The sequence below is a fragment of the Eleutherodactylus coqui genome, chromosome 4, assembly GCF_035609145.1.
Source record: "Eleutherodactylus coqui strain aEleCoq1 chromosome 4, aEleCoq1.hap1, whole genome shotgun sequence".
Taxonomy (NCBI): domain Eukaryota; kingdom Metazoa; phylum Chordata; class Amphibia; order Anura; family Eleutherodactylidae; genus Eleutherodactylus; species Eleutherodactylus coqui.
In genome coordinates this window covers 107,216,946-107,244,638 of record NC_089840.1, presented here as the reverse complement: position 1 = coordinate 107,244,638, position 27,693 = coordinate 107,216,946, and the positions used below count along the sequence as shown (strand labels likewise).

The following is a 27,693-nucleotide window of genomic DNA, read 5'->3' as shown; positions in this document are numbered from 1 at the left end:
CTCCACACGTCCGCATTACCAACAATCAGGTATTCGATGGGGCATCCTGGAGGTAAAACAACATGCTATACCATTTGAGGACAATGCTCAGCTCTGCCTGGGGACAAAGCAACAGGTCCTTCATTCGTCATCTACAGTAAGCTACAATGTTCTCCGTGATATTTGTAGTGGAGAGGTTTTATTCCTTGTTCATACAATCTATTTGATTAAAATAAATCAGTGTATTTCAATAGTTTGTAATCTAGATTATAGATAACTGTGTGACATAGGATGATGGTGTCTCAAACCATTAGGAGCAGATGACCATCTTGGCCATAATGAAGTATGGGGCTTTTGTGTTGTCACCCCCTTCCTTGCTTGTCATAGTAATATAGTATGTAAGGCCAAAAAAGACATATGTCCATCCAGTTCTATTGACCCCTGTTTGATGAATTAAACATATATGGGATGTTAATAAAGCAAGAATTAAAAAAAAAAAATTAATGGAGTCAGAAGTAAATTATGATGAATCCAATTTTTTACAACAGTCTTCCCTAAAGAGGTTCTGTTATTAAGCAAAAAAATCAATACTTACCTATTCCTCCCTCGTCAGACTTCTTACTGCTCTCTGATCTTCTCCTGGCTCCTGTAGTCCCCCAGGTCACGGTCATGTCACCTCCAGCCAGCCGATTCGTCTTCTTCCTGGGACGTTACGTCCATTCTCGGCAATCTCCTTCCTGCAGGTCAGTGTACCCAGTCACTAGTGACATAGCGTTCACTGCCTAGCAGGGAATGCTGACTCCTATGCTGCGCTATTGCTGAGAATGTGCATGTGCACTGTCTTACGACAATAGTATATGAACACTCACAGCGAGACAACACACATGCGCAGTCTCAGTAATAGCCCAGTACACTGACCTGCCGGAAGGAGAATGCTGAGGATGAATGCTCCAAAACAGGAAGAAGAGGATCTGGCTGGCTTGTGATGACGTGACCCGGGGGGGCAGGAGGAGCTAGGAGAAGATCGTCGACGAGAAGATGCTGTAAGAAGACTGCCTGGAGAGGAATAGGTAAGTATTGATTTTTTTTTCTGACAAAACCCCTTTAAGAGATCATCTGAATGATTGGGGAACGTTTTAGACAACCTATTACATTTTTTGTTAGCAATGATGTTTGCTAAACTTCAGCACTACTAGGTGCAAACAACAGTAAAGTGATAGAAAAACAAAGGCGTTACTGTCACTCACATTGGGAAGATGGACTGGTTTGCCATCAAATGCAAGTGAAAAGAAGATGGTGGTGGACTAACCAGCAGAAAATAGGCTTCTGCCCATTGTCGTGAACATACGGACTGATGGTCATTTACCTGAGCGCATTGTGCTGGGAAGTGAAACAAGGCAAGAATGTCCTCTATGCCCTTCCTTTTTGGAATAGCTATTGAATCATTGGCTTGTTTTTCCAGAAACTCCCCAGATATAGTCGGATTGCCTTGCAGGGAACTGACGTAGCGAATATCCTTTCCTATGAGTGTCAAGGTTAAGTAGAAGAGACACGTAGAGCCAATTGAAGTTGAGCAATGGAATGATGTACTAGAATTAACCCCCATACAGTAGCAGTTTTCCAATTGTTTCTTTTCCACATACTATACAAAATTCCTTTTTTATTATATAAAATTGGAGTTAGGGCTTCTTCACACAGGCATATGCGCAAGTATGCTTGCAGCTACGGAGCGTAGTTGCACATGAACCGGTGTTTTTTTGGGGGGGGGAATTCAAACTCCGCACTATTCTGCGCGAACTTGAAAAAAACAGCTGGAAAATAGGTCCTGCCCTATCTTTTCTCACCTGTACTACTAAGGGGCGAGAATACAGCTATTGAAAAAGAAGCCATTGAAATGGTTTTGTTTCGTCCCACTATCACAACCGCATAACAGGACGAAGTCATGCCCATCTGTTTAAGCCTTCAGGGTAGATTCCACATATCCAAGATGTGGTATACAGGATACAGATCTTCTTCATATATCATTCGGGTGTAGAGAGTTGGGTATATTTTGGAGAAGAGTACTGTATATGTTATAGACACCTATGCAGGATCCAAGTTCTGTATCTTGGATATTCTTGGTGAGACGGAGTTAGATAAGTATATTTCTGTGGGAATTCAGAGATTATAATACCAAGTTCAGAAACCGATAGCAGCCTGTTGGATTCAAACTAACCCTCCTATTGTCCAAGAGTTTATAGCTAGGAGGAATAGGATCATTTTATTGGAAAGGTGAGTATACCAAAGCTGAAGTTTGAGGCCATATGGGACCATAGGATTGATAGACCTATTTTACTTATTCGAGTTTTGGTCAATATAAGATGACAGTTATCTCATGCTCTTATAGGAAGATTGGCTAATAAGTAAAGGGGAGAACAAAAAAGAAGTAACTATGGTCAGAGTAGTATGAATGCTCAATCTTTAATGTCAATTCTACATACATGAAAACCATAAACATACAAGAAGAGTTTTTAGTTACTTTTTACTATTTACTTCCATCTGTGTGGCATTATTTTCCTCTATTTGGAGTAAACTGTATGTTATGATATTAGGCAATTAATAGTTATTCATGACTGCCTCTCATAGGGGGTAAGAATATTGGGGACAAACGGCTTGTTTTTGTTTGTATAGGTTTCATGTTTAAACTGTAATAACATCTTGGTCCTTAAAAATGATCATAATAAAAAAAGACCACTTCTAGGAGTTGGATCATAGATGTCTTGATAACATTATACTCTGAATTATGATGGTGGTAGGCAAGTATGGGAGCAGGTAGGGGACTTACTTACTTAGTACTCATATTGGCTTTTTTTATTTCTAGTTTTTTTCCTATTCCCTACCACACTGTGTAGCTACAATTCAGTGAGGATTCTACAATCTAGATTTATAAACAGAACATAGAACCAAGTTTTAAAATGTGCTGATAAAACTTCCGTGTAGTAACTATTTTTGAGTTATCTCAAGGTTGATTCACATGTCTGCTGGAACCTCCATTTGGAGGTTTCATTGCAGATTCGGTACAAAGTACCAGAAGAACCAGTGCTTTTTCTTCTGGTAAAATGCCGGGTAGCTAAGCGGAAACCAAGGTCAATGAGGGTCGTTGGGCGCTGTTCCGTTTCGTCCTAAGACGGAGCCGTTTGGCCAGGGGATTTCCCTTTCCTGCTCCCGAATGAAGCAGGAAAACTGCTTAAGTATCAACCACATATATAAATGTAGGAAAACATGGATTAATGACAATTTCTCTCCCCTATCATTTTATTTAGTTTTAGGGATATCTAGGTCCCCCAGTAGATGATTAGAACTGCCCAACCTAGAAGCTCCTCCCCTTTAGTGGTTGGGCAGAGCACTGAGGAAGTCCTCTCCCTGAACATAAAGAGAACTGTGCAGTCATATGGAAGATGCACACGATCTCTCCTCCTTGCACTCATTATTAGGATCATTTCAGAGAGGAAACAGAAAGTTGCACCATCAGCAGTGAACTTCCCGCTATGGACCATAGAAGGTAGGAAGAAACTGGGAGCAGAATGTATGGATGTGGGAGCAATCTGTAGGAGGAATCACATGGAGCAGTCTTAGTGGGAGAAGTGGTCATGGAGAGCAGTCTTTGTAGAAGTGGTAATGGAGATCAGTCTTTGTAGAAGAAGTGGTCATGGGGAGCAGTCTTTGTAGAAGAAGTGGTCATGGGGACCAGTCTATGTGAGAGAGGGGGTATGGAGGACAGTCTGTGTGGAGTGAGTGCAACGGGCTGGTGGTACATGTTACAGATTGCATGATAGTACGGTGATTACAGACTGAGGCAGAGGTGGCATGTTTTTTTCAAAAATAGCTTTACTGAACAACAACCGAATAAGCATATTTACACTCCATAGGAAAATTCAATATACTTTAACGTTACTTAAAGGGGTTGTCCCGCGGCAGCAAGTGGGTCTATACACTTCTGTATGGCCATAATAATGCACTTTGTAATATACATTGTGCATTAATTATGAGCCATACAGAAGTTATAAAAAGTTTTATACTTACCTGCTCCGTTGCTGGCGTCCTCGTTCCCATGGTGCCGACTAATTTTCGCCCTCCGATGGCCAAATTAGCCGCGCTTGCGCAGTCCGGGTCTTCTGCAGTCTTCTATGGAGCCTTTCGTGCAGGATGCCGGCTCCGTGTAGCTCCGCCCCGTCACGTGCCGATTCCAGCCAATCAGGAGGCTGGAATCGGCAATGGACCGCACAGAAGAGCTGCGGTCCACGAAGACAGAGGATCCCGGCGGCCATCTTCAGCGGTAAGTATTGAAGTCACCGGAGCGCGGGGATTCAGGTAAGCGCTCCGGTAAGCTTTCTTTACCTCCCTGCATCGGGGTTGTCTCGCGCCGACCGGGGGGGGGGTTGAAAAAAAAAAAAACCCGTTTCGGCGCGGGACAACCCCTTTCATAATTTGGCATAAACACTCTTAAAGCAACAGTACTCTAATATCCTCTGTGATACTAAATATACATCCCTGCAACTGGTGTCTCTCGCCAACATATACATCTTCAGCATATCTCTTCATGTTGGCAGCAGCAAGACACCTGTCTTTTCACATAACTATCAGCATCTTTTGCAACTTCTCTTGTCTGTGGCATAACCACTACATACATCATCTTTAGCCATAGGCCCTGACCTCACATGACCTGTTGGAGCAGCGTCCTCTCACACAGACTGCACGACACGTCATAGACGATACTTCCAACAGAGGTCGTCACATCACAATATTGGCGGCTGAATTTCCATTATACATACGACTCTACATTTTACCTGCTGTGTCACATGCTGTGCTGTTAAAATCATATTAACTGCCATAAACATAACGCATTACTGTGTACATATTGCATTAACCCCATGATAACCCCGCAAGGCATTATGTAGACTACTGGAGCCATACTGTAGTGTTATTAGAGTCCCGAATGGGACATACTCCCATAGTCTGGGTGTAATGACCACTCTGACAGGCATCTCCAATTTTGTGCTTGTTCTTCTGGGGCATGGCAGGCTGGTCTCTTTCCCCAGCAAGAGTCCCTGCATGAGGTCAGAGCTCGCCCGCTCACTTGTAGGAGGGGATCAGCCATCTTACAGGAGAGCAGTCTGTGGAACAGGGGTCATGGGGAGCAGTCTGCAAGACAGATGGGACATGGAGAGCAGTCTGTGGAACTGAGAAAGGAGTGTGAATCAGTCTGCAACATTAACTGCAACACTATTACTGTCTGTAGGCACTAGTACTTTGTGGGATACAAAAGGTGACACTACTACTTTGTGGTGCACTAAATGGGGTTATTTTTACTGTGTGGAGTAAAAGATAATATGCCTGTGTGGATCCTTAAAATCATACATAACAAACATGTACATGGATGTACACAGATACGGTATACAGTATATATAGTATCCTACTAGCTTAGTGAGGATGGGCATATGACCATCAATGTAGGCAGTGTATGTGCGGAGAGTTTAGGTATCATGACCTACTGCGCAATACTTCCAGTGGGAGGAAGGAAATGTATTGTTCACTTTACTGCACTTTTATTTGCACTCATGGCCGGTCCACATGGTTGTGGGATACAGCCGTGTCATGATTTAAAAGGCTATTTAGTCTACTGAGATCCCACTGCGTTTTATTTTGCGCATACCGTTGCATATTGCGTGAGCATATTTGTGCACCCCCCCCCCCCTATGGACTTCAGTGGGGCCCTTTGGTGAACAAATGCGCACAAAATACAGCATGTTCTAGTTTTTTGCACGCATGAAAAAAGGGAACGTAAATGAACCCAATTAAATGAATGAAAATATTCAGTGTTTTGCGTGCGCAAAACGTGTGCAAATATGCCTGTGTGAAGGAGCCCTTAGCACGCACTCGCATGCAAAAAATGTAGAACCATGGAAAAAGAAGGAATCCACCGCAGCCAGGGAGCTCACAGCGTGCATGCATATCATGCACCATTTACCCTCAAATAGATTTAGGGCGGCTTCAGACAACCATATGCACAATTGCGCAAGTTCAGCGCAATGAATTTGAACAGTGAATGAGGTCTGATGAGGCAGATTTACGTACATATCGGCGTATTTCATTGTACTTTTTGAACACGCAGTGCCTATTCACTTGTGCTTGACACCTTTCTCCGCTGTGATTTAAAAGCCATTTAGCCTAACGAGGTCCAGATGTGTTCTTTTTTACGCTGAATTCCGCAGCATATTGCACATTTGCACATATATTGGGTGCATAATTGCACACCTCCCATAGACTTCTATGGGCCCTTGGTATGTAAATGCACAGCAAAATAGAACAAGTCCTATTTTTTCCGCATGCACTAAATGCACATACCAAACGTGTTTCTAAGAACACAGCCATCAATGTCAATGAGCCCAATTGCGCAAATATATTTTACATGCACAAATACGGTAGTTTGAGGGAACCCTTATACTAGAAATCTGCTACAGCTCCGAGCAGGTGTAGATTTCTGTGTAGGTATAGGGACCACCAGAGATACGCCTAGAGTACGTCTCTTCACATATTTGGCGCATGATGCACCAGTGGGGATAATATGAAAACCGACGTTTGAAACGTGAGTCTTCATAAATATTCCCCCGTAGTTACCAGAATAGATTAGGACCTGCTTGTTTTTTCCAAACTTGATTCTCCCATGTCAAACTGAAATAGCCCCATTTGTCATGTGCCATGTAAGTCAACACAATGTCACACTGTGTCAACACTGGATGTGCAATGCTGCTTTATCTTTATCTTACACCTATAGTAACTGTAGCAAATATCAGCTGCTTGCCAAACACTGTCAGCATCGGGACATGTCCATTCTGGGTTTGAGGGATTTCTCACATTGTAAAACAACAGGGCAAGAGAGGACAATGATAATATTACTATTCTATATAGGAAACTATGGGGTCAATTTTGTCATCAGTGTCTGGTGGGCTGGATATTACGCTTTATATGTGGATACACAATACCCAGTACAGTGAGTTATATCTTGTTTTTTCTTACAATAAATGTCAGTGGCAGAAATACCCTATGATGACAAAAGTATTGCCAACCTCCCAATCCTGTGCTGTCAGGTGAAGGGAATATGCAAATGGGATGTGTGAGCAATAGGTATTAAGCAGAGTATCACATAGGCATATCCCAGTACAGAAGTCTTCAAAATGTCACAAGGCGTAGGATTGACAACGGGGTTCAGTGGTGGGATATCACCTGAGCAACCAATCAGTACAGGACATCGCAGCTCAATTGGACCCTCCAAATTCCACTGTTGGCAATGTTTTCAGAAATGCAAACCATCTGGTGTGTGCAGTGCAGCCATGTTCAGGGAGACCTCCTGAACTGACAGAACATGGACAACAAAGCCTTGTACAAGCTGTGAAGGCATCACACACATTGTCTGCCGAAAAACTCACTTAAGAGGTCTCACAGGCCATTTGAACATCTATTAGCACCAGAACCATCCACAGGGAACTGCATGGGAAGGGTTACCAGGGACGAGTAGTTGCACACAAGCCCAACATCACAGTAGTGAATGCTCAATGGTGCTTGGAATGTTGTTCTTGGACTGTAAGGCCTCATGTCCACGGCATGCACAGATTCCATGCAGGGAATCTTGCACAGAATTGAGCACTGCCTGCAGCCAGTGAGCCCTGCTTACTGGTAGTTCCCCAGCAGTGGCGTCCGCGCAGATCCCTCCACTTCCAAGTTCGCTCTACTGCGCATAGTCCTCACGGCTCTCCTGCTTTCCTGCGGATCGGACGGCTTTCATTGACTTCAATGGAAGCTGTCAGTGCGGGATCCATTAAAAAATGGAGCATGCTGCGATCAAATCTGAATGTTTTAATCCACTTGTAGAAGCCCATGGATATCTATGGACGGCTTGATTTGCAGATCTCCCGCGCGGGTGTCCCATGTGCATTCCACAAATCAAATTTGCCTGTGGACATCGGGCCTTAATGTATTGAAGCAAGTGTTGTGGAAAACTGAATCATAATACACATTTTCCAATAGGATGGCCGCATTTGGGTGTGTCGGTTGCCTGAAAGGTGGTTTCTACGTGCTTGCATCATCCCAACAATGACATTTGGAGGAGCTATTGTTATAGTGTGGGGGTGTTTCTGCTGGGAAGGACCAGGGCCATTGGTTATAGTGAAGTCCACCATCAGTATCAATAGGTACAAAGGCATTCTGGACAATGTGGCATTACCTACCCTGTGGCAATCCATTACTACAGCTCCGTGTCTCTATCACCATGACTGAACACCATGTCATGCAGCACGCAGTATTGAGGTATGGTTTAAGGAGCAGAACATCTGGAAACTTCCTTGGCCAGCCCAAAGTCTGAATCTCAATTCCATCAAACATCTTTCGGATTAACTAGAATGCCGCATCCATGCACACCCAACATATCCATAGCCCTGCACTACTACCTGAAGCTCTCCTTGAGGAATAGAGGTATATCCTTCCACACATCTATTGGAATTTGGTGAAAGAAGGATTACTACAGTCAATGAGGTCAAAAGCAGCCAATCACTTTCTATGTGTGCCCCCATACTTCTGTCAGCATAGTGTATACCGTATAGGCATAACAGAAATCCACTGCACAAAATTCAGTGAAAACACATACGTACTTCTTTTTAACCACTAAATGCTCTTCGTGACAGGTCTTCTCATAGCAAGCTACAATTAAAAGGTCGTGATCTGTTAACGTTGAAAGACTACAATGCCGAAGAAATAAGGCATCTTCTGTGGGTCTCAGCAGATCTGAAACAGAGAATAAAACAAAAAAGAGAGGTGAGAATTGAATCATGGAGGTGTTACATTTGGTTCTGCCATGTCACATTTTATCTATTCTATTAAACATCAACCATGTGTTGTAACATTGAATAAGTATTAAAAGGTATACAGACCAACTGGCTTCCATTTCACTCTTTCTGACTCTAATTGTCCAAAAATAAGCCCCTACGGTCAGTTTCATGGCGCACACTGCGCCATTCTGTGGACTCAAAAAATTAATCAATTTAACACAGCACTATATAGTAAAATACTAATTATTTTCCTTTATAGCTGTGCTAGTATAGTGTTGCCTTGAAAGCTTGATAACTATCTAGTAATTTTATTAGTAAGTAAATTTAATACACATTCCAATGTATTTTGCATGTATTTTGTAGCCTTTTACCGTGTATACACTATTTTGAAGATAAGAGGTGCAGTCAAGGTCATTAACCCAGAGAATGACATGGAACAACTAGAATATAAACCAAGAGATATCAGTTTACAATTAGGTAATACATGAAGGTGTCGAAATATTAAAGGAGTTCTAGCTCACATGTTTGTATGTCGATAAAGTCAGCAGACCAGGTGATTTCAGATATAAACTCTCTGTACTATTGTTATACTATGCATTATATACTATATATTAGTCAATTACATTATTATGTCCCCCCAAACTGCTAAAACAGAGGCCAAAGATTGTTCTTTATTGATAGCAGCCTATGGAGTTGTCCAGGGTTCCCCCTGGATGCCATTTTTTTGGCCATCCGGACAGAACTCTGAGACAGAATTCCGAACGCGGTTCTGAAGGATATGTGAATGATTGTGTTTTTTTATTTTTAGTATCTACCTTTATTGCAAGGTAAATCTCTTGCAATGATATTTGAGAAGCGGAGCACCAGGACTAGACTTTCCACCGAAACAGGTAATGTGATCTTCTAAAAGGAAGACAGTTAAACAAACATTTACAACTATTGTTAGCGGTTTATTGCATCTGAAAGAAACAAAAAGAGCAAATTTGCTAATATTCTTGCTATAATGGTGTAACGTTTGGTACCTACATTTCCTATGGACTTGTTTCCAAAGTTACAGATTACAAACCAGAGGTGGAGTGAGAGCAATCTAGCCTTTGATCATAAAAGGCCAAGGGCATCTAAACAACCCCTATAGCCATGACAGTTGAGTGAAATGGGTTAATGTGAATGGGACAAAGCTGTAATATCCAGCACTTAATGTGTAGTGTGCAGGTGTATGGAGCAATATATACAATGAAGTGGCTACATCATGGCTACTCAGACAGAAGAATGCCGAGTGTCACACTTTCACCAAAGGAGTTGAACTCTCCTAATTTTAAGCCATCTAAACTGTAATCCTGGAAAACTCTCTGAATAGGTTCTCTGGCCTTCTTTAAAATCAATTCCCTACTTTTACCCATTGGAATAACTTTTAACATCACTTATATTCTGAATTTGGCCTCCTGGCTGCAATTCCCAAAGACGTAATATAATCATTCTACCACTGTTTCTTTGCCACGACTATGATGTCATGTACATTGGTCACAAGTAACTATTGAGTAATGGCACTGCCCCAAAGTATGCAATGGTATTACTGGACAATGGGGACCTCTGATGGTAAGGTTACAGAATTATCCTTGTGATAATGGGGTCAAATTTGGGGAGAGAGGACTTGGTGCAGCGTAACTGGTGGAGTTAGGTTGTGTGTTAGTTTCCCTCGAGGCAGTTGGATACTGTCTCAGTCTACTGTTCCCGGAGCCGATCTGACCTTTGGGACCTGAGGTAGGCCGTGCCAGGCTCGTGACATTGCTCAACGAGCAACATGTAATTCCTAAAATGGCCATCTCTTCAGCTAATGCTCCGCCGTTGTGTCAGCGATTCTTTCCTCATTGCGCAACAGCATTAGCCCAGGATTCGTTAAGTCCACCGAAGTGCCTAACACAATACTACAGAGACTGTTCAATTCTGAACGGACTGTTACGTTCTTGTTTGCAACTGTTAATAGTTTGGTGCCACTCATCTCGAGGATATCTTACACAAATGAAAGTGCTAATAGTCCAGATTTGTAATAAAATTTATATGTTCAACAGTTTTGGATTATACAAGTGATGTGCGCAAGATTTTGGCAGCATTTCTTTAGCCTTGTGATAGAGATTATTTCTGGTGATTGTTCCTGGTGTGTCAGAGGTGCCAAATAAGGCCCTGATTCCCGAGGAAACCGTAGCCACTGTAATGGAGTCAACTCCCGTTGAGCTAACAACTATAACTCCATCTGTGGTAACACTCCCAGGTTGGCCCCCTATATGCAGCCCTACCTGCAGCACCAAACACCCCAGAGGGCTGTTACACTTTCACACGGGGGCGAAAATCATTCATTGAATGGAAATGGAGCAGGAGATCGGCTCCGGACACCCGCTGGCTCTATTCACATGTTCAGTCATTCATAGATGAATGATTGCCTGTTTATGCAGGCCAATCATCGTTTGATTTTATCATCGTTTTTTAACAGGGGTTCCCCAAACCTTTATGCTGCCTGAGGCGAAGTGTGAAATACCTCCCCACCCCCCCAACAAAAAAAACAAACAAAACACATGGCCATACAGAAGAGTATAACCCCACTTGCTGCCGCGGGACAACCCCTTTAAGCCTAGTTTAGACACAATGATTATCGCTCAAAAAATCTTTTGAGCAACTTTTGAGCTATAATTGTTGTGTGCCGCAAGGTGGTCGCTCAAACGATGAGTGATCACTGTGCGCTCCAAGCGGGGGATGCAGAAGACAAGTGGGGCTGCTTGTCTTCTGCATCCAGCTGTTCTCTGCTTGGAGCGCCCAGCTGTTATACAGCAGAGCACTCCGAGCGGGGGATGCAGAAGACAAGCAGATTATCACTCAAAAGACGGCTTTGAGTGATTTTTGAGCGAAAATCCTTGTGTCTAAATCAGCCTTTAGACAACAAACGTTTGTGGAGTCCACAATGTGAAAAAGCTATTCTTGAACTCTGGGTGTTGTTGGAATAAGACAAAGGCCTCCCCCATTGAACTTGATATTATGGATGCTAAGTATAATATTGTATTGGTTTTCCACATCTTGTTGATATACTATTTGTTTAGCCTGTTTGTATCTCATTTCATGATATGTATATGACATATTGTATGTTTTTGCTTTATTATTTTAAAGGGAACCAGCCACCTGCCTAAAGCACCATAAACTAACTTATGTTGCTGTTAGGTAAGGCAACAGAGAGTCGGGGGATGCATTTTCCATTTTCACCGGCTTCCTGGTTCCTGTGGTGCCCACCGCTGAAGTCAAAGCATCTGCTGGAGATCCAACTCTTACTAGAGCTCTGTGTACGAGCTCTGTCATAGACTTGTTTAGCAGAGTAGTGCGTAGGAGTCTAGATTTTAAGTTGGTGCTTGCACTTCAGCAGCGGGCACCAGGAAGTGGGTGAGGATAAAAAAAAAAACAGCACTATAGGTTCATTTATGGAACTTTAGATAGGTGGCAGGTTCCCTTTAAGTAAGCTTTATTATGGTGAGTTTTTGGCTATTTATTCTTGTGTCTTTGACTCCACTGTAAGAGCATCTCAGGATGGAAGCAATTATGCAATGTTCCCTCAGGTTTTCCGAAGTTCTCAGATAAGAAGCCTCATAGCTGTAACACTATTATGTACCTCTTCAGTTTTCAAATAACCTTATATTTCTAAAATATACTTATAGGATTTGCTTTACTTGGAGGACATCCTTGTTTTCTTACCACGCAGGATATTCATTTGGGAGTCAATGAAAGCCTGAAGGACACAGCAAGGTCTCTTTCATGTTGTCTGTCCCCCCATAGATTTATCTGTTTGTAAAGAGAGAAATGCAGTTTTGTATTCACCCAACCTACATAGCAGGACGGTTATCTGTACAGCTGGGCTTCCAATTAAAAAAATGTCAGAGTAATAAAATAACTACCAAGCAATTCTACTTACTATACAAGATTTAATACTTAATTAACCTATGTAGCATAAATAAGGCCATGACTACTTATAGGCAGCATTGTAGTCACAACAAACATATAGGCTCATTATAGCGGATAACGACGCCATCAATCATGGCGGCACTTTATAATCAGAGAACGCTCAGCGCCTCAGGGTCTAGAATTATTCCGCCATTATACTGACTTATATACCATTCAGTGGTCAGATAGGGGTTGGTTAAGAGGGTTGTCACTTATGGACATCATGACGGGGGTTCCCTTGCTCAGAATACCCCTCTATGTAGTCATTTGAGTTACTGGCAGGTAATACTTTTGTGCAGCTGCAGTATTTTCCCTGTCATTAAAGCCGGCTTCACAGAGACGTATGCACAATTGCGCACCTTAGAGCAATGTTTTTGCATTGTGAACGAGGCTTTTTGATCACATGTGATTTAAATGCGAGTGTAATACGATTTTTACCATTGAAGGCTGGATTCACACGAACGTATATCGGCTTGGTTTTCACGCCGAGCCGATATACGTCCTCCTCATCTGCAGGGGGGGGGGGGAGGATGGAAGAGCCAGGAGCAGGAACTGAGCTCCTGCCCCCTCTCTGCCCCTCTGCACTATTTGCAATGGGGAAAGGCGGGACAGGGGTGGGGCTAATTCTCAAAATTTAGCCCCGCCCCAGTCCCACCTCCTTTCATTGCAAATAGTGCAGAGGGGCAGAGAGGGTGCGGGAGCTCAGTTCCTGCTCCTGGCTCTTCCAACCCCCCCCCCCCCCCTGCAGATGTGGACGACGTATATCGGCTCGGTGTGAAAACCAAGCCGATATACGTTCGTGTGAATCCAGCCTAAAACTCGGACTAATATCACACTTGCCCGCGTGAATGCACCTTTAGGCCCTCCACACACGGGCATATTAGCGTGCGTAAAATTTGTGCGCAGTAGAGAATAGAATCCATTGATCTCCATGCTTGTATTTTTCTGTGCATTTTGATGACGCAAAAAAAAAAAATGCAGCACGCTCTATTTTTCTATACATTTGCGTACCCAAAGTTAGCACAGAAGTCTATGGAGATGCACAACTGCACACAAAATATGACAGGAGATGCATAAAACACTGGGGAATTTGCACAAGAAAAAAACACATTTGGAACTCATTAGACTAATTAGCCATTTCAATAGGAGCGTCTTTGTTTGCCGCATGTAAATGTGAATGCCTTGTGGATACAAAAAAAATACGCTTAAGCAAAAAAAGTATTGTCCATTTTGCAAATACGCAGCACTTACGTAAAATACGCACGTGCAAATATCCGTACGCTCATGTGCAGGGGGCCTTAATGTGGAATTGTCAGCTGAATTAAGCCATTTTCAATCTTGCATCAAATTTCGTACTTTAATCATATGGATTTTGTCGCAATTTTCCCGCATTATGGCAAATTCTGGTACATGTGGAAGAGCTACGAAGACCTACAGTTACGTTAATTATACATATTATTATAAGTAATTATGTTTTTCTCGCATATTTTTCTTCCATTAGGGTTTTATCCGGCATGACAGACGCGGTTCTCGCTCGCGTTTACCACCAGTCAGACCTGGAACTGTTGGCTAAAGAAGCATCCATTCCAATAGTGAACGGACTGTCTGACGACTATCATCCCATTCAGATCCTCGCGGACTATCTTACTATTCAGGTGAGCTATAATGACCGCTGCAACAAATAAATACCGAAAACTTTCCCATCAGGTCGGAGACATCCAATCCTGGGTATTCCTGGGAATAGTTGGTACAACCGGCGTGGACTGCATAAGAATCAGGCTCTCGCTCGGTGGGAGTTACGTCGCGGTTCTCTCCGTTGCTAAGCAATTCCATACTGTGACTAATAACCACTGCAAGCACATCGGTCCCGCACGTCCTATAGATCGCTGCTCAGGAGCCAGAAGCATTGTGCTCTTCTACAGCTTATTATGTTTATGAATTGGAGGAAGTCAGACATTCATCCCAGCAGATATTCCTCCGTCTCCAGACCGCACAGTCGTCCAAATGTCTGATTCTCATTTTTTCCTTGTAGTTTATTATGGTGGGGATTATTGGGATTGCACAGGAAAAAGAACACATCTTAAACTCATTAGAATGAGTGGTGCTTTTTTTTGCATGTGTTAAAAGTACAGTAAAATACATGGACGTGCACACCAAAAAGCGACATTCACTCCACAAGTATGCAGCGCTCATGCTCACGTGAAGCCGGCCTTATATTCTAACTAAATTACAGCGCAGCTGGGTTAATGTCTGATTACCTGGACGCTTCACTAAGGGCTTATTCACATGAGCGTATATTGGCCGACCCGATATACGCAACCATCTGAGCTGTTCCCCCCTGCTGCTCTCTGCCTCTCTCTTTCCCTCTGGCTATTTGCAATGGGAGGGGGTGGGCTAAGTTCCGCCCACATCCTGCCTTTTCCCATTGCTGGCTGTGGCTTAGCTCCGCCCCGTCCCACCCTGTCCTATTGCAAACAGCCGGCAGGGAGGAGAGAGGCAGAGAGCCTGCGAGGGGATGGAAGGGAGAGACAGCTCAGATGGTAGCGTATATCGGCCAGCCGTGAAAACGCCGGCCGATATACGCTCTTGTGAATAAGCCCTATGGTCTGTGTCACACAAACACGTTTGCGCACAAAAATAGAACCCATTGATTTCACGGAAGAAGAAAGGCAGCATGCCCTATTTTCCTGTGCATTCGTGTGAGGAAAGAACACATCTTGAACTCATTAAACTAATTGGCTATTTCAATGGCAGCATAGGTGCATGTTTTTTAACATGTACAATTGCGTACGACTCGCATACGCAAAAAGTACGTTAAAAACCGCAGTTGTGCACCCAAATACTCAACCCAATACGCTCGTGTGAAGCCGGCCTAAGGGGGCATTCACACAGGCGAGTTTCACACGAGAGTTCCGTCTGACAGCGATATGGACGGATCGTTTTAGTAACACATTGATTTCAATGTGGTTATTTCCATGAGCGATTCTTCACTTGCAGTCGTGCTGCAAGATTATTTGTGTGAGGTCTTTAAATCTCGGTATTGTTTCTCCTCAGGGAGAGCACCTAGCAGGTGTGAGGAGACTTATAAGGCCATCCATTCTGGGAAATATGCAAATAGTAAGATGGAACAATGCTTCTACAGCGCCACCTATTGGAAGCCAGCATTCCTGCAAGTCAATGTCAGACCTGTTTAACAAGCCATGTAGCAATGACTGGGAATTATCTGGCTTTGGGCTCTTTCACACAAGCGTAGCGACTTTCAGTCAGCCGTGTCACGGCCACAGCGTGTCCAAAAATCACGTGAACAGGTGCACAAATCTGCCGTTTGTACACTCGTTAAGACAGTCCGAGTCCGGCGCATGTACGCCAAGTCCAGAATGCCATCAGACAGGGGAGAAAGTTTAGGTCTGCAAAACTGCCTCCCCCTTTCTGCCCCTCTCTGGCTCTTAGCAAGGGAAGGAGGCGGGACGGCGCGGGAGCTAGTGTGCTCAGCTCCTGCCCTCTCTCCGGCTCTTGTCGGCTGCCAGCAATGGGAGGGGCAGAGAGGAGGAGATAGGAGGTGGGAGTTTAGCAGACATGCTGCTAAACTCCCCCCCACCTTCCTTCTCGGGTAGCTCCCATAGAAGTCTATAGGAGCCGCCCCTGTATTCCGGCCAGAATATAGTTCCTGAATCCTGAACTATCTTGCCAGGCTCGTGTAAAAGTGCCTGGTCGAAATGTGCTCCTATGTGTTATCTTGGCCGGCAGGGCGCTGTTATGCCGTGGGAATACGCCCATCTGAACTGATGCATTGTAAACTAATGGATCATATGGCAGCGCGGCCGATATACGCTCGTGTGAAAGAAGCCTTTGGCTCATAATTCCCAGTCATTGTTACCAATTTTTACGGCTGAAATCTATTGGAAGCACTTGCAATCTTTTTACGCATGTACGTAAATGCGAGGCAATGCATTTTTTAAGCAAAGACACATCATGCTTACATCCAGAATCGCAAGGGATATACGAGTGCAAGTTACTCAGACTGATATTACACTCAGCCGTATGAAAACAGCCTTAGGGTACATTCACACGAATGTATATCGGCTCAGTTTTCACGCCGAGCCGATATACGTCGTCCTCATCTGCAGGGGGGGGATGGAAGAGCCAGGAGCAGGATGTGAGCTCCCGCCCCCTCTCTGCCTCCTCTCCACCCCTCTGCACTATTTGCAATGAGAAGAGGCTGGATTGGGGCGGGGCTAATTTGTGCCACTTAGCCCCGCCCATGCCCCGCCTCCTTTAATTGCAAATAGTGCAGAGGGGCGGAGAGGAGGCAGAGAGGGGGCTGGAGCTCAGTTCCTGCTCTGGCTCTTCCATCCCCCCCCCCTTGCAGATGAGGACAACGTATATCGGCTCGGCGTGAAAACCGAGCCGATATACGTTCGTGTGAATCCAGCCTTAGGGAAGACTCACATAGGCATGTTTGCTTGCACAATACGCAGAGAATACAACTCATTGACTTCAATGAGTTAACCCTCATTATTCATTTTTGTGCGTGCATTACAATCTTGCGAAAATAAATGCAACGTGTTCTATTTTCTTGTGCACCAAAGAGCCCATAGGAGTTTATGGGAGGTGCGCAAATGTGCCCTCAATACCCATGCGATTGGGCGGTGAAAGCGCAGAAAGTACAGTAACGTGCAAATATGTGCGCAAAATGGTGCAAATGCACTGCGCTTGTGCAAGCGTTTTTGCGCTTACGCTTGTGTGAGGCCGCTATTATCTGCGGTTTCCTAGTCCTCACCTCTTTTCCTTTTACACAAGCTTTAGGACTAGCTTTTTATACTAGACGATTATCATTCAGTTTAGCGCTAGATCATGCAAAACTGAATGAGAATCATTCACCCCAAGCAATCCGCCACATCTGATCTCCCCCTAATGGATTTATGGTAAATGTAAGATAGCAGGTCCCCAACAGACGACAGGAGATAACGATGGAGCAGTACAAGGTGAACCTAACAGATTACATGGGAATATTAAACTCCATGGAACCACCTACATGTCTGGAATATATTAGCGTCTTGGCAGCTCTCGTTGCCACCTACAGTATTACAAAAGGAGCCTCGGTAGTCATCATGTCAGTAATCATAGTGATAAGTGATTAAGCTAACGATCTTCTACGCAGGAACATTACGGCTATCTCAAAGGACTAACGATTTCTTGGATTGGCGATGGGAATAATGTCCTACATTCAATCATGCTGAGTGCCGCCAAATGTGGAATGCACCTTCACATCGCAACGCCGAAGGTAAATGTAATGTCTTCAATGCAATCCTAGCTGTCTCTACAGTGCCGCTGTCCAAGAATTGGCAGATTTATTAACAGCAAAGGGCTCATTCACACGGGGGAGCGCGATATGGGGCCAAGAAACTCCTCCCGATATCGGGCTTGCTAATGTGCGATTTTCCTGAAAATTCAATGTGTTGAATCAAATCACATTGCTTCTATGAAATTGCGATCTTCACTTGCGTATTTCACGCACATGAAAGGATCGCAAGTGTTTCCCATAGACTTCAATGGGAGATCAAAAATGGAACTTACATGCACATCGCACGGCATGTGAGTACTAATGCAATTTTTTTCCAAGGTACCATAGGAAACGAGTGATTCCTCCAAAAATAAAACATGCTGCAAATGTTTTTCCTCGCAGCATTGTATCGCACAAAACGCGCATAAGTTTCTCATACTATGCAGCGCAAATACACCTGTGTGAATGAGCCCTAAGAGAGAAGACACGTTGGTGGAGATTTATTAAATCGGACTGCACACAGACAGAGTGTCCTTGTGCTGTGGTCAGAAACACTCTTTTCTCCTTAGGGAGAGCAATACTATAAACTAAGTGAGGAGACTCAAATGGCCACACACGCTCCTCTGGGTAATATGCAAATAAGGGAGATGGAATAAATCCTCTACAGTGCCACCTATTGAAAGGCAGCATTCCTTCAAGTCAAAGTGGGACTTTTTATACAATTTTTGCACAATGCGAAAACGCAGTATTATTAAACCATTTTCAATGGTTTCCTTCACATGTCACAACATCACATGTGATTTTCACTCATGTGACGTTGCGTAAAAAATTTTTTTTTAAATCGCAGAGTGTTTTTATTGCAGCCTCCTTTTTATTGCATCGCAACGCATGAACTTGCCATTTTTGTGCGATTAGATGGGTTTTTAAGAAAATCACAAGCGGCAGCAATGTTTTTGCGAGAAAAAGCTGACGCTGAAAAGTCGCGGGAGCAAAGACACCATTTTGCGATATCACAATCACCCGTGTGAAACTAGACTAAGGGCTCTTTCACACAGGCGCCATGTACGCCATGTTTTCACACCCAGCTGTATATACGATACCGATATGCAGCATTGGTTTCCAATGCATCCGTTCACACGTGAGAATATATGGCGCGTAAAAGCGTGGAACGGTGAAAAATAGAACATACGCAACCAAAATACAGGCCGACGAATATATGCGTTGGACAAAAAGAAAGCTCTGAAACTATCTTTTGGACAACGTATGCCGGCGGGTCCCATAGACTCCTATGGGAGCAGGGGAAAAGGAAAGGGGAGGCTGCGAAAAGCTTACCGGTGCCCCTATGTTGGCATTAGAAGTCAATTCAGAGTATTTAAGCCGAGCTAGGGTATTCCGGGGTGCAATGTATTTTTTCGCTAAAATCATGACCACATTCACGGTCGTGTGAATTGGTGAGAAAACGCTAATTACCCTGGCGGAAAAAAAGTATTTTCATGCGATTTTACCGCGCCGGTGAGAAAACCTAAAAACGCATATGCCGTGTGAAAGGGCCCTTAGGTGGGCATTTCTGCAATCACAGGATATTAATCAGATATATGATGTAAACATACTACCGTAATTCTACACTAATCATCCACACTGAATCAACGTATGGTTATTTTTTTATTTTTAGGGGTACGAACCAAACACCGCGGTTACTGCGGCTGCTAAACAGCTTTCAAAAGAGGTAAAGAATTTCTTTTTAACACATCTTATTTGGGAATATTTATATCCAAGGCCGCTCTCACACATGAAAGTGGCAAAGCGCCGCAATTTCAAGGGATTTTACTTTCGTTTTTCGCCCATCATTGTGATGGGTGATGAGTTGCGCTAAATAGACAAATATAGAGCAGACAGCGCACGAAAATTGCGGTGCGGGAAAGTACTGACCAGCACCGCGTTCGAACACATGTCTGCGAGGCCCCATTAATGTGAATGGGAGTGTTTCTGCGAATGCCTGCGTGAGGGAGGCCTAAGTCTTTTCCCGGCCGTTAATTGTACGCCTGAGAAAACCCTAGGACTTGCCCTATTTTCAAATTCCTGTGCTTTGGTGCGCAGTTTGAAAAGCCGTCGAAGGGGAAAAAATTCCCCTCGTTCCGATGCAACTACACTCAGTGTCGGGGAGCGTAGTTGCGCCCACAGTCATCTGTAAAAGCCCTAAGGCTGCCATACACATAAAACTTTGATCGCTACAGCACGAGTGATCAATCATCCATTGGAATATTTGTACAAACAATCACACTTACAACATGGCTAAACCGGCCAACCAGGGACAATGTTTAGAAAAAAAGACATTGGGCATGTGCAAAATGGTGAGTGATCGGCTGAAGATGGCCCATTACGCCATGCACTAAGGCTCGCTTCACACAGGTGTATTTGTGCGCACACGGTTTGCGTTTGCAATTGCAGAGAGTAGAACCCATCGGTTACAATGGGATTATTCACATTTTCGTATTTTGCACGTGGATTTCGTCTGCGCAAAAAGGAATAACGCATGCTCAATTTTTCTTTGTATTGGCACACCAACGATCTCCATACAGGTCTCTGCGAGCAGAGTCCGTATCACACAGACCGGTAAAACGCTGCGGGACACCCACAGCATTTTACGCATATGGTTTTGTGAATAAGGCTTAACACCGCGGAATCCACATGTGGAACTCATTAAGACTAATTAGCCATTTCAATTGGTTTGTCTGTTTGTCACGCTCCAATGAAAATATGTTGCGGGCGCTAAAAGTACAGTAACCTACACCAATTCGTGCGTTAAAAAGCACTGTTCATTTCACAAATACACAGCACACAGGTGCGTGCTAATCTGCTAAATCTAAATGCTAATCTGCCCATATGAAGTCGGCCTAAGGCCTGTGTCACGCGATCGTATTTACGCAAACAATATTTGTGTGCGCAATACACAGTAAATAGAACCCATTGATTTCAATGGGTTTGTTTGTATGCGCATATTTTATGTGCACAATTCCATCACGCAAAAAAATACATAGCATGTTCTATTTTCCTGCACAAATAGAACATATGAAATAAATTAGGCTAACTAGTCATTTCAATGTACTGGACCGTGGCTGGGAGGTTTTATGTTGCTTGCGCAAAAAGTACATTAAAAACTGCAGTAGTGCACGCAAAAGTGCAACTTCCAGCGCACAAAAACACGGTGCAAATATGCTTACACTCATGTGATACAGATCTTCTATTTCTCGTGGACCACAGATGACAGACTATAATCTGGTGTAGGCCATCGCACATGACTGATTGTAGGGTTTCTTCAAAGAAACGTCACAGAAAATGACCAAAATCAGCAATTTTGGGCAACTTTTCATCTCATATGTATGGGTAGCTTTATGGGATGCTAACAGCAAGGACAAAATGTAGTGGCGCAGACTAGAATGGGACTACTACATGCATTAACATTTCTACATGAAGTCCACTTCATGACTTTGCTACAAGGTACTCATTCATCATACATCCTCCAGGACTTGTGTTAATTAGCAGTCATGATAATCCTTGATTTCAGCACTGCTCAGTAATACATGGAAAGCCGTCTGATCTGCACGTCTCCCTGTCTTTTAGTCTGGAACCAAACTGCTTATGACAAATGATCCGCTGGAAGCTGCCAACGGAGCCAATGTGTTGGTTACAGACACGTGGGTTAGCATGGGGCAGGAAGAGGAGAAGAAAAAGCGTCTGCAGGATTTCAAAGGTTACCAGATCACAATGCAGGTACATAATGGATGATGTTCGGATTTCTACAACACAACATATGAATGTAATTCTGCGGAGGAAAGAAGAGTTTTTGGCAGTACTTTTCTCACTCCTCCATACCGGTTAATTAGTGAGTCTTGCCACCCTTTGCAGTACACTTTACTTTGCATACATAACAGCAACAGACTTATTTAACTTGTCAGAATTAGCAGTGTACACGATGGGTAGTACTATTTTTTTTAAGCATTATATTACTTGTATCCTGCTTTTGTTAATATGGAGAAGAGGAGAGACATCCAATATTACTGTCTTTTACATACAGAAAAGCACAGAAAACATTGTAGATAAGCGATTCCAGTAGCTGTGAGACACTAAAATACTTACTATTAGCTGCAGGAGCACGTTTATGTGTCTCTCTGCTTCACTCTCATTCAGCTTCATCTCCCCATAGACTTCTATGGGCAGCATGTAATCTGGTCTGTCAGTGAGCTGCTAGTCTGCCCTGTCTCCCAAATTTAAGTTTTGTATTCTGCATTTGTTAGCAGTTTTCCACGCTACAGGCTCCATTTCTAAATCACATTTGTTCCTGAGCTGGTGGGTGAAAAGTAGCTTACATGACGTCTCCCATACACTGTACAGATAGAGATGTCAGAGACATCCCATATGACTATTTCATATACAGAGAATCAGCGGCAGCACATTGAAGATAAGTGATTCCAGTAGCTGTGAGAAAGTAAAATACTTATTAGCTGCAGTAGCACACTTCTCTTTCACTCCATCTCCCCATAGACTTCTATGGGCAGCATGTAATCTGATCTCTTAGTGAGCTGTTAGTCTGCTTTGTCTACATAACCTCTACCACATATCACATGGGTGTACAAAGCCCGTGTAACAAGCAATTCCAATACAGTCATGTGAACCCGTCCTTACTATCACGTCTGTTGGGCATAGCTTGCCACAGCACGAACGCAGGATGATGTTCACACTGCACCCAAGTATAAAACACCACGCAATGCGGGAGAGTGTGCACCACTCCAGGTAGATGGAAAGAACCTGTCCCTACCAAACAGGATAGTGAGGAGTCACGCAAACTCAACGCAAACAACAAAGGTAACCAAAAGCAACACAAAGGATAAAGCAGTACTTATCTGTAATGGGAACTATCACCCAGGATAGAGGATCTCACAAGCTCCATCGTCTCCTCTAGTGAACTGAAATCAACAGCAAGGGGAAGAGAGCATGGTAGGAATATAAAGCTCTCCACAACTGCTGATTGGTAGAGCAGCTAGCAATCTCTGTATTAACCCTTGCCATGCATAGTAACAGGGTGACAGGTCAGACCCTGTGTTGTGGCCACCATGCAATGACACTGTCGCGACTGACAAGCCATGGCACTTACCTTATGAAGAGCATTAATACCTTATGGTAGTATAATTACCTTTTGGGGCACAATGGGACACTACTATAATGCAACTATAGAATAAAGTTACCTGTATTTTCTTCCTTTTATATTCTATTTTAATATATAGACAGCAAAACTGGCAGCATCAAACTGGACATTCCTCCACTGTTTACCGAGAAAGCCAGAAGAAGTTGATGATGAGGTTTTCTATTCTCCTAAATCACTTGTTTTCCAAGAAGCAGAAAACAGGAAATGGACAATTATGGTATGATAAAATTATAGCAATAAACATTACAAGGAAAATAAACCAATGTATTTTCAAAGTTTAAGGCTGGTTGCACATCTGCTCTGGGGCCTCCAGTTGGAGGTTCTGTCGCAGATTGGGCACAAAATAGCAGACAGCTGAGCGAAAAACAAATGGACCCCATTATAGTCAATGTGGTCCGATCAGTGCTGCTTGGTTCCATCATAAGACAGACCCATTCGGCCGGGGGATTCCCCTTTCCTGCTAGCCGAATGGAGCAGGAAACTGGAACCCCTGCTGCAGATGTAAAACCACCTTACGATATAATGAAAAAGGTTTGGTACCATGTTAGCCAGTAGAGCAAACTGTTATTGTTCCTAGCAAGAGAAACCACGTGGTCTTGTAGATATGATACCCTTTAATAGCTAACAAAAATACATGATGTTATAGCGAGCTTTCCAACCTCTCAGGATTCTTCCTCAGGCATAATGAAATAGATCCGAAGAGGCATGTGTATATATATATATATATATATATATATATATATATATATATATATATATATATATATATATATATCTATATATATATATATAGATATATATATATATATATATATATATATATATATATATATATATATACACACATACTTATGACAAGGCGCAGACATGAATGTGATTAATTTGCACTTGAAAGAATACCACACCAGGATGAGTAGAGAAATAAATAAATAGTCCACTGATAAAGATGTGAAGGTTTTATGGTCCCTGAATTAGTGTTAGGGGGTCACCATTGTTATCTCTGCCTGTGTGTTATCTCTCCTATAAATTTCTCATTCTTCCCAGTCATGCATGAATGCTTTTTAAGAATTTAAGCCTCTTTTGAAAGTGTCAAAAGTTGTTATACATTTATAGTCCCAAATTCTTTTATGGCTTTGTGATTTGAAATTGCCTTTTAATATGGTGACTTTCATGTGTTCTATATTGCATTAGTGACTAGAAAAGTGCTTGAGAATAGGACTAAAAACTGGCAGTGGAGAAGGCGCAATACTCTAGGTTAAAGCAAGTAGGAAGTGACCAGAGGTGTGGAAAACTGCTTTTATTTAATAAAGTAAATGATCAGCTTATGAAAACGCATTTCTGGGATATCCCCTTCATTAGTTCAGCTGGTGTTTAAAACATACAAGCAATAAAATACACATTAGAAGGCAGAGTAGGAAGTAGAAGGTGGAAGAGTAGAAGAAAAAAAGGACAAAACATATTATATGTATTTGTTATATAAACACATGCGGGTTAGAAGTAGTCATAAATATATATATAAAAATATACAGTCATACAACACCTTAGAAAAGTGCTCGGCCACAGGTAATTCTGTCTTACTTTCTTTAATCGTATGGTGATGCGATCTCATCCTCTTGTTCAGTTTTTTTCCTGTTTCTCGAACATAAAGCCCCCCAACAGGACATTTAGTGCACAGGATCAGGTACACAACATCAGATGTGGAAGATGTGAATGTCCCCCGGATCTTATAGTCCTGCTGTATGTTGGGGTTATGTATCCTGTCCGCGATCAGTACAAGTCAGCAGGTCTTACAGCTCCTTACATTGCAGGGATGTTCCTTTTGTCAGAAGACGACACCGAACAAGGACTAATAAAATTCCATGAGAGTTTCAATGTATTCCACCCCACCATAAACCTGACATTAAGCTACTCATATACTGAAATCAACATTTTGATGTGTGAACACACAGAGACACCCACCTACATGCTGTAACAGCAGGAGAAGCAGAGACTGTGGAAATTGTTATTACAGTGTCTGCAGATCTGTCAGCCTGAAGCCTGTAAGTGCTGCTGTTTTTGAAGATAGCACCTCCTCTTGTTGCTATGGAAATGACCCTGTGCCTTTGTTACTATGGAAGCCCTGTACCTAATAACAGAAAGTAGATTGCAGAGATGCTGGAAAGGAGACCCCTAGTGGCAGCAACTTCAAACATTACTTACAGGGGTAAAGCAGTAAAATTACCACAGGCTAATAGATTAGCAAAAGCTGTCTCAAAAGTTAGCTTCCATTGAAATAAACAGTCTATAGTGAAATGCATTTTTGTTGGTGATGTTTTAGAAGCTTTATTTGAATTTCTTGGGATAGTGGCGTGTTATCAAACATATGGCATTTTTCTGGTGTTTTTACCATATGCTTTTCTATAGGACATAAAAACGCCAAGAAAAACACATGCTAGAGATACCTAGAAATAAAAATCTCCACCATAAATACTTGCAGTAGTTCAACAAATCAGGATTTGTAAGAGCAGTTTCACTCAAACGTGATTTTCTCCCCTTGTGCGGCCGGGATAATGATGCCGCATAACAGGACAAAACAAAACTACTGGTTTCAAAGCATTTCAGTGGTTTTGTTTTCCCTAGCTCTTTTCTCATCTGTTAATACTATGGCTGAGAAAAGACAGAACCTGCACTATCTTTCCCGCATGTAGTGAGTACGGTACTACTTGCGGGAAAGATTGGGCGGCACCTATCTTCCTGCGACTTTCTTCCAACTCCTGCGCTATGGCCTGGAGTTTGAACAGCAAGCTAAGGGGAAGAAATTTCCGTCATTCAGGCGCAACTATGATCTGTACCAGCGGACCTACGGCCGTCTTCATCCGCCCTTGGTATTGATATTGCTCCCATCTCCTCTGCCATTGAGCAGCATAGTCACACCATAATACATAATGCACACCAGGTCATGAAAACCATCTCGGTAGTCCTTGTTCTGCCACTCGGTGCTAGGATGTCTGCAGTCTATACTGACTATCTGGTATGCGGCTCATAGAGATAACATACGGCACATTCTTGTAGAGCTTCATGAGTGTCTGTCATGGATGGTTTAATCTCTTCTCCACCTAATCCCTGTATTTTCCAGTAACTCCCGTCTTTTGCTCCTCAGGGTGTGATGGTCTCACTGCTGACGGATTACTCGCCACAGATGCCAACAACTGCATTCTAATTCCTGACACATCTCAGCGGGACGGCAATAGTAGAGAAGCAATAGACTGATTCCCAAGAACGAGCCCCAACGGAAAGCTCCAGTGTGAATTAATAATTGTCGTTCTACACTCTTCTTTCCATAGGCAGACAATAACACGACCAACATTATGTAGGACGCCTCATTGTAGTACAATTTATGAGATTTGCTCACAATGTAATGTGTTGGAATTTTACATTGCTGGGGGTCTGCAGTGACCGAGGAGCGGGCCATGGCCTAGGAGACAACGGGGTAGAGTTTGCTCCTAGTCACAGTGGCTCTGCCGTCTCCCACCTGGAGGGTAACCTGTGACATGTCCAAGGGCCGAGGACAGGTTAATAAATGGGAACCCACATAATGGATTACCTTTAGTTCTGTTTTGTCTTGTGACGCCACCGTTCCTTCCACAGCGTGGGATCCCTGGATGATGGAGTAAATCCACACACACACGGGTACTAGTTAAGATACAGCCTCCAGAAACGTAGGGACGACTGGTCGTTTTACTTAACTTCAGATAACAGAAGTAATTTCATCAGCTTCTTGACAAGTGGTGTGACAGGGAAAACTCATTCACTAGGCCATCCTCTCGACCTCCTCCATTCTGTGGGTTGAAGGTACCCACAGATAGATGCCTTGGACTCCTCTCTCTGGCAGGACTAGAACAGCACCCAGAACAGGCTCAGAACAGACTCTCTTGTCCATGCCATTACACATATATCAAACAGCATCATGTGACAGGGCAAAAAGATACAAAACCAGACAATCATCCACCTACCAGACACTTAACTCTTTCAGTGCTGAAGCTATGCAATGCACACCATTCTTGCAACATGAAAGACACTGACAACACAATACTGAGCATACACACCATTCAGGAGGGGCCCCGTTGTATTGGGCCACTACAGGTTCATGAGCACTATTACTGTAATGGCGCCTTCATATGGGGGGTATTTTTGGATGCAGGTTTACAACAGAATTGCTGTGGATTACGCCCATTGCAAAGCAATTGCATTGCAAATCTGAATCAAAATCCACATATAAGGGCTCCTTCACTCGAGCGTATGCGCATTTGTACGCACATTGGCGCTGCGTTTTTGCAAAACAAGCAGTTTTTTTCCTACACGTATTGGCATATTTTACTGTACTTTTTCCACCTGCTGGGTATGTTCAT

At 43.2% G+C, this 27,693-nt stretch overlaps 1 protein-coding gene across 1 annotated transcript; it reads left to right on the top strand.

The window, feature by feature from the left end:
- OTC (ornithine transcarbamylase) lies at window positions 1-27,693 on the top strand. The gene is made up of 10 exons (XM_066598649.1): window positions 1-136; window positions 8,697-8,826; window positions 9,649-9,730; window positions 12,536-12,623; window positions 14,320-14,473; window positions 17,980-18,102; window positions 19,775-19,828; window positions 21,724-21,873; window positions 23,385-23,522; window positions 26,445-27,693. Exons 1-10 carry the CDS (start codon window positions 63-65, stop codon window positions 26,502-26,504), a joined length of 1,053 nt encoding a protein of 350 aa, XP_066454746.1. The 5' UTR covers window positions 1-62; the 3' UTR covers window positions 26,505-27,693.

What these genes read in the sequence shown, in the direction of transcription:
- OTC (XM_066598649.1), top strand. Translation starts at nt 63, where the DNA reads ATGCTATACCATTTGAGGACAATGCTCAGCTCTGCCTGGGGACAAAGC. An exon ending in TAGACTTTCCACCGAAACAG is followed by an intron (nt 9,731 to 12,535) that starts GTAATGTGATCT and finishes ATATACTTATAG; the next exon opens with GATTTGCTTTACTTGGAGGA. An exon ending in TTCACATCGCAACGCCGAAG is followed by an intron (nt 18,103 to 19,774) that starts GTAAATGTAATG and finishes TTTTATTTTTAG; the next exon opens with GGGTACGAACCAAACACCGC.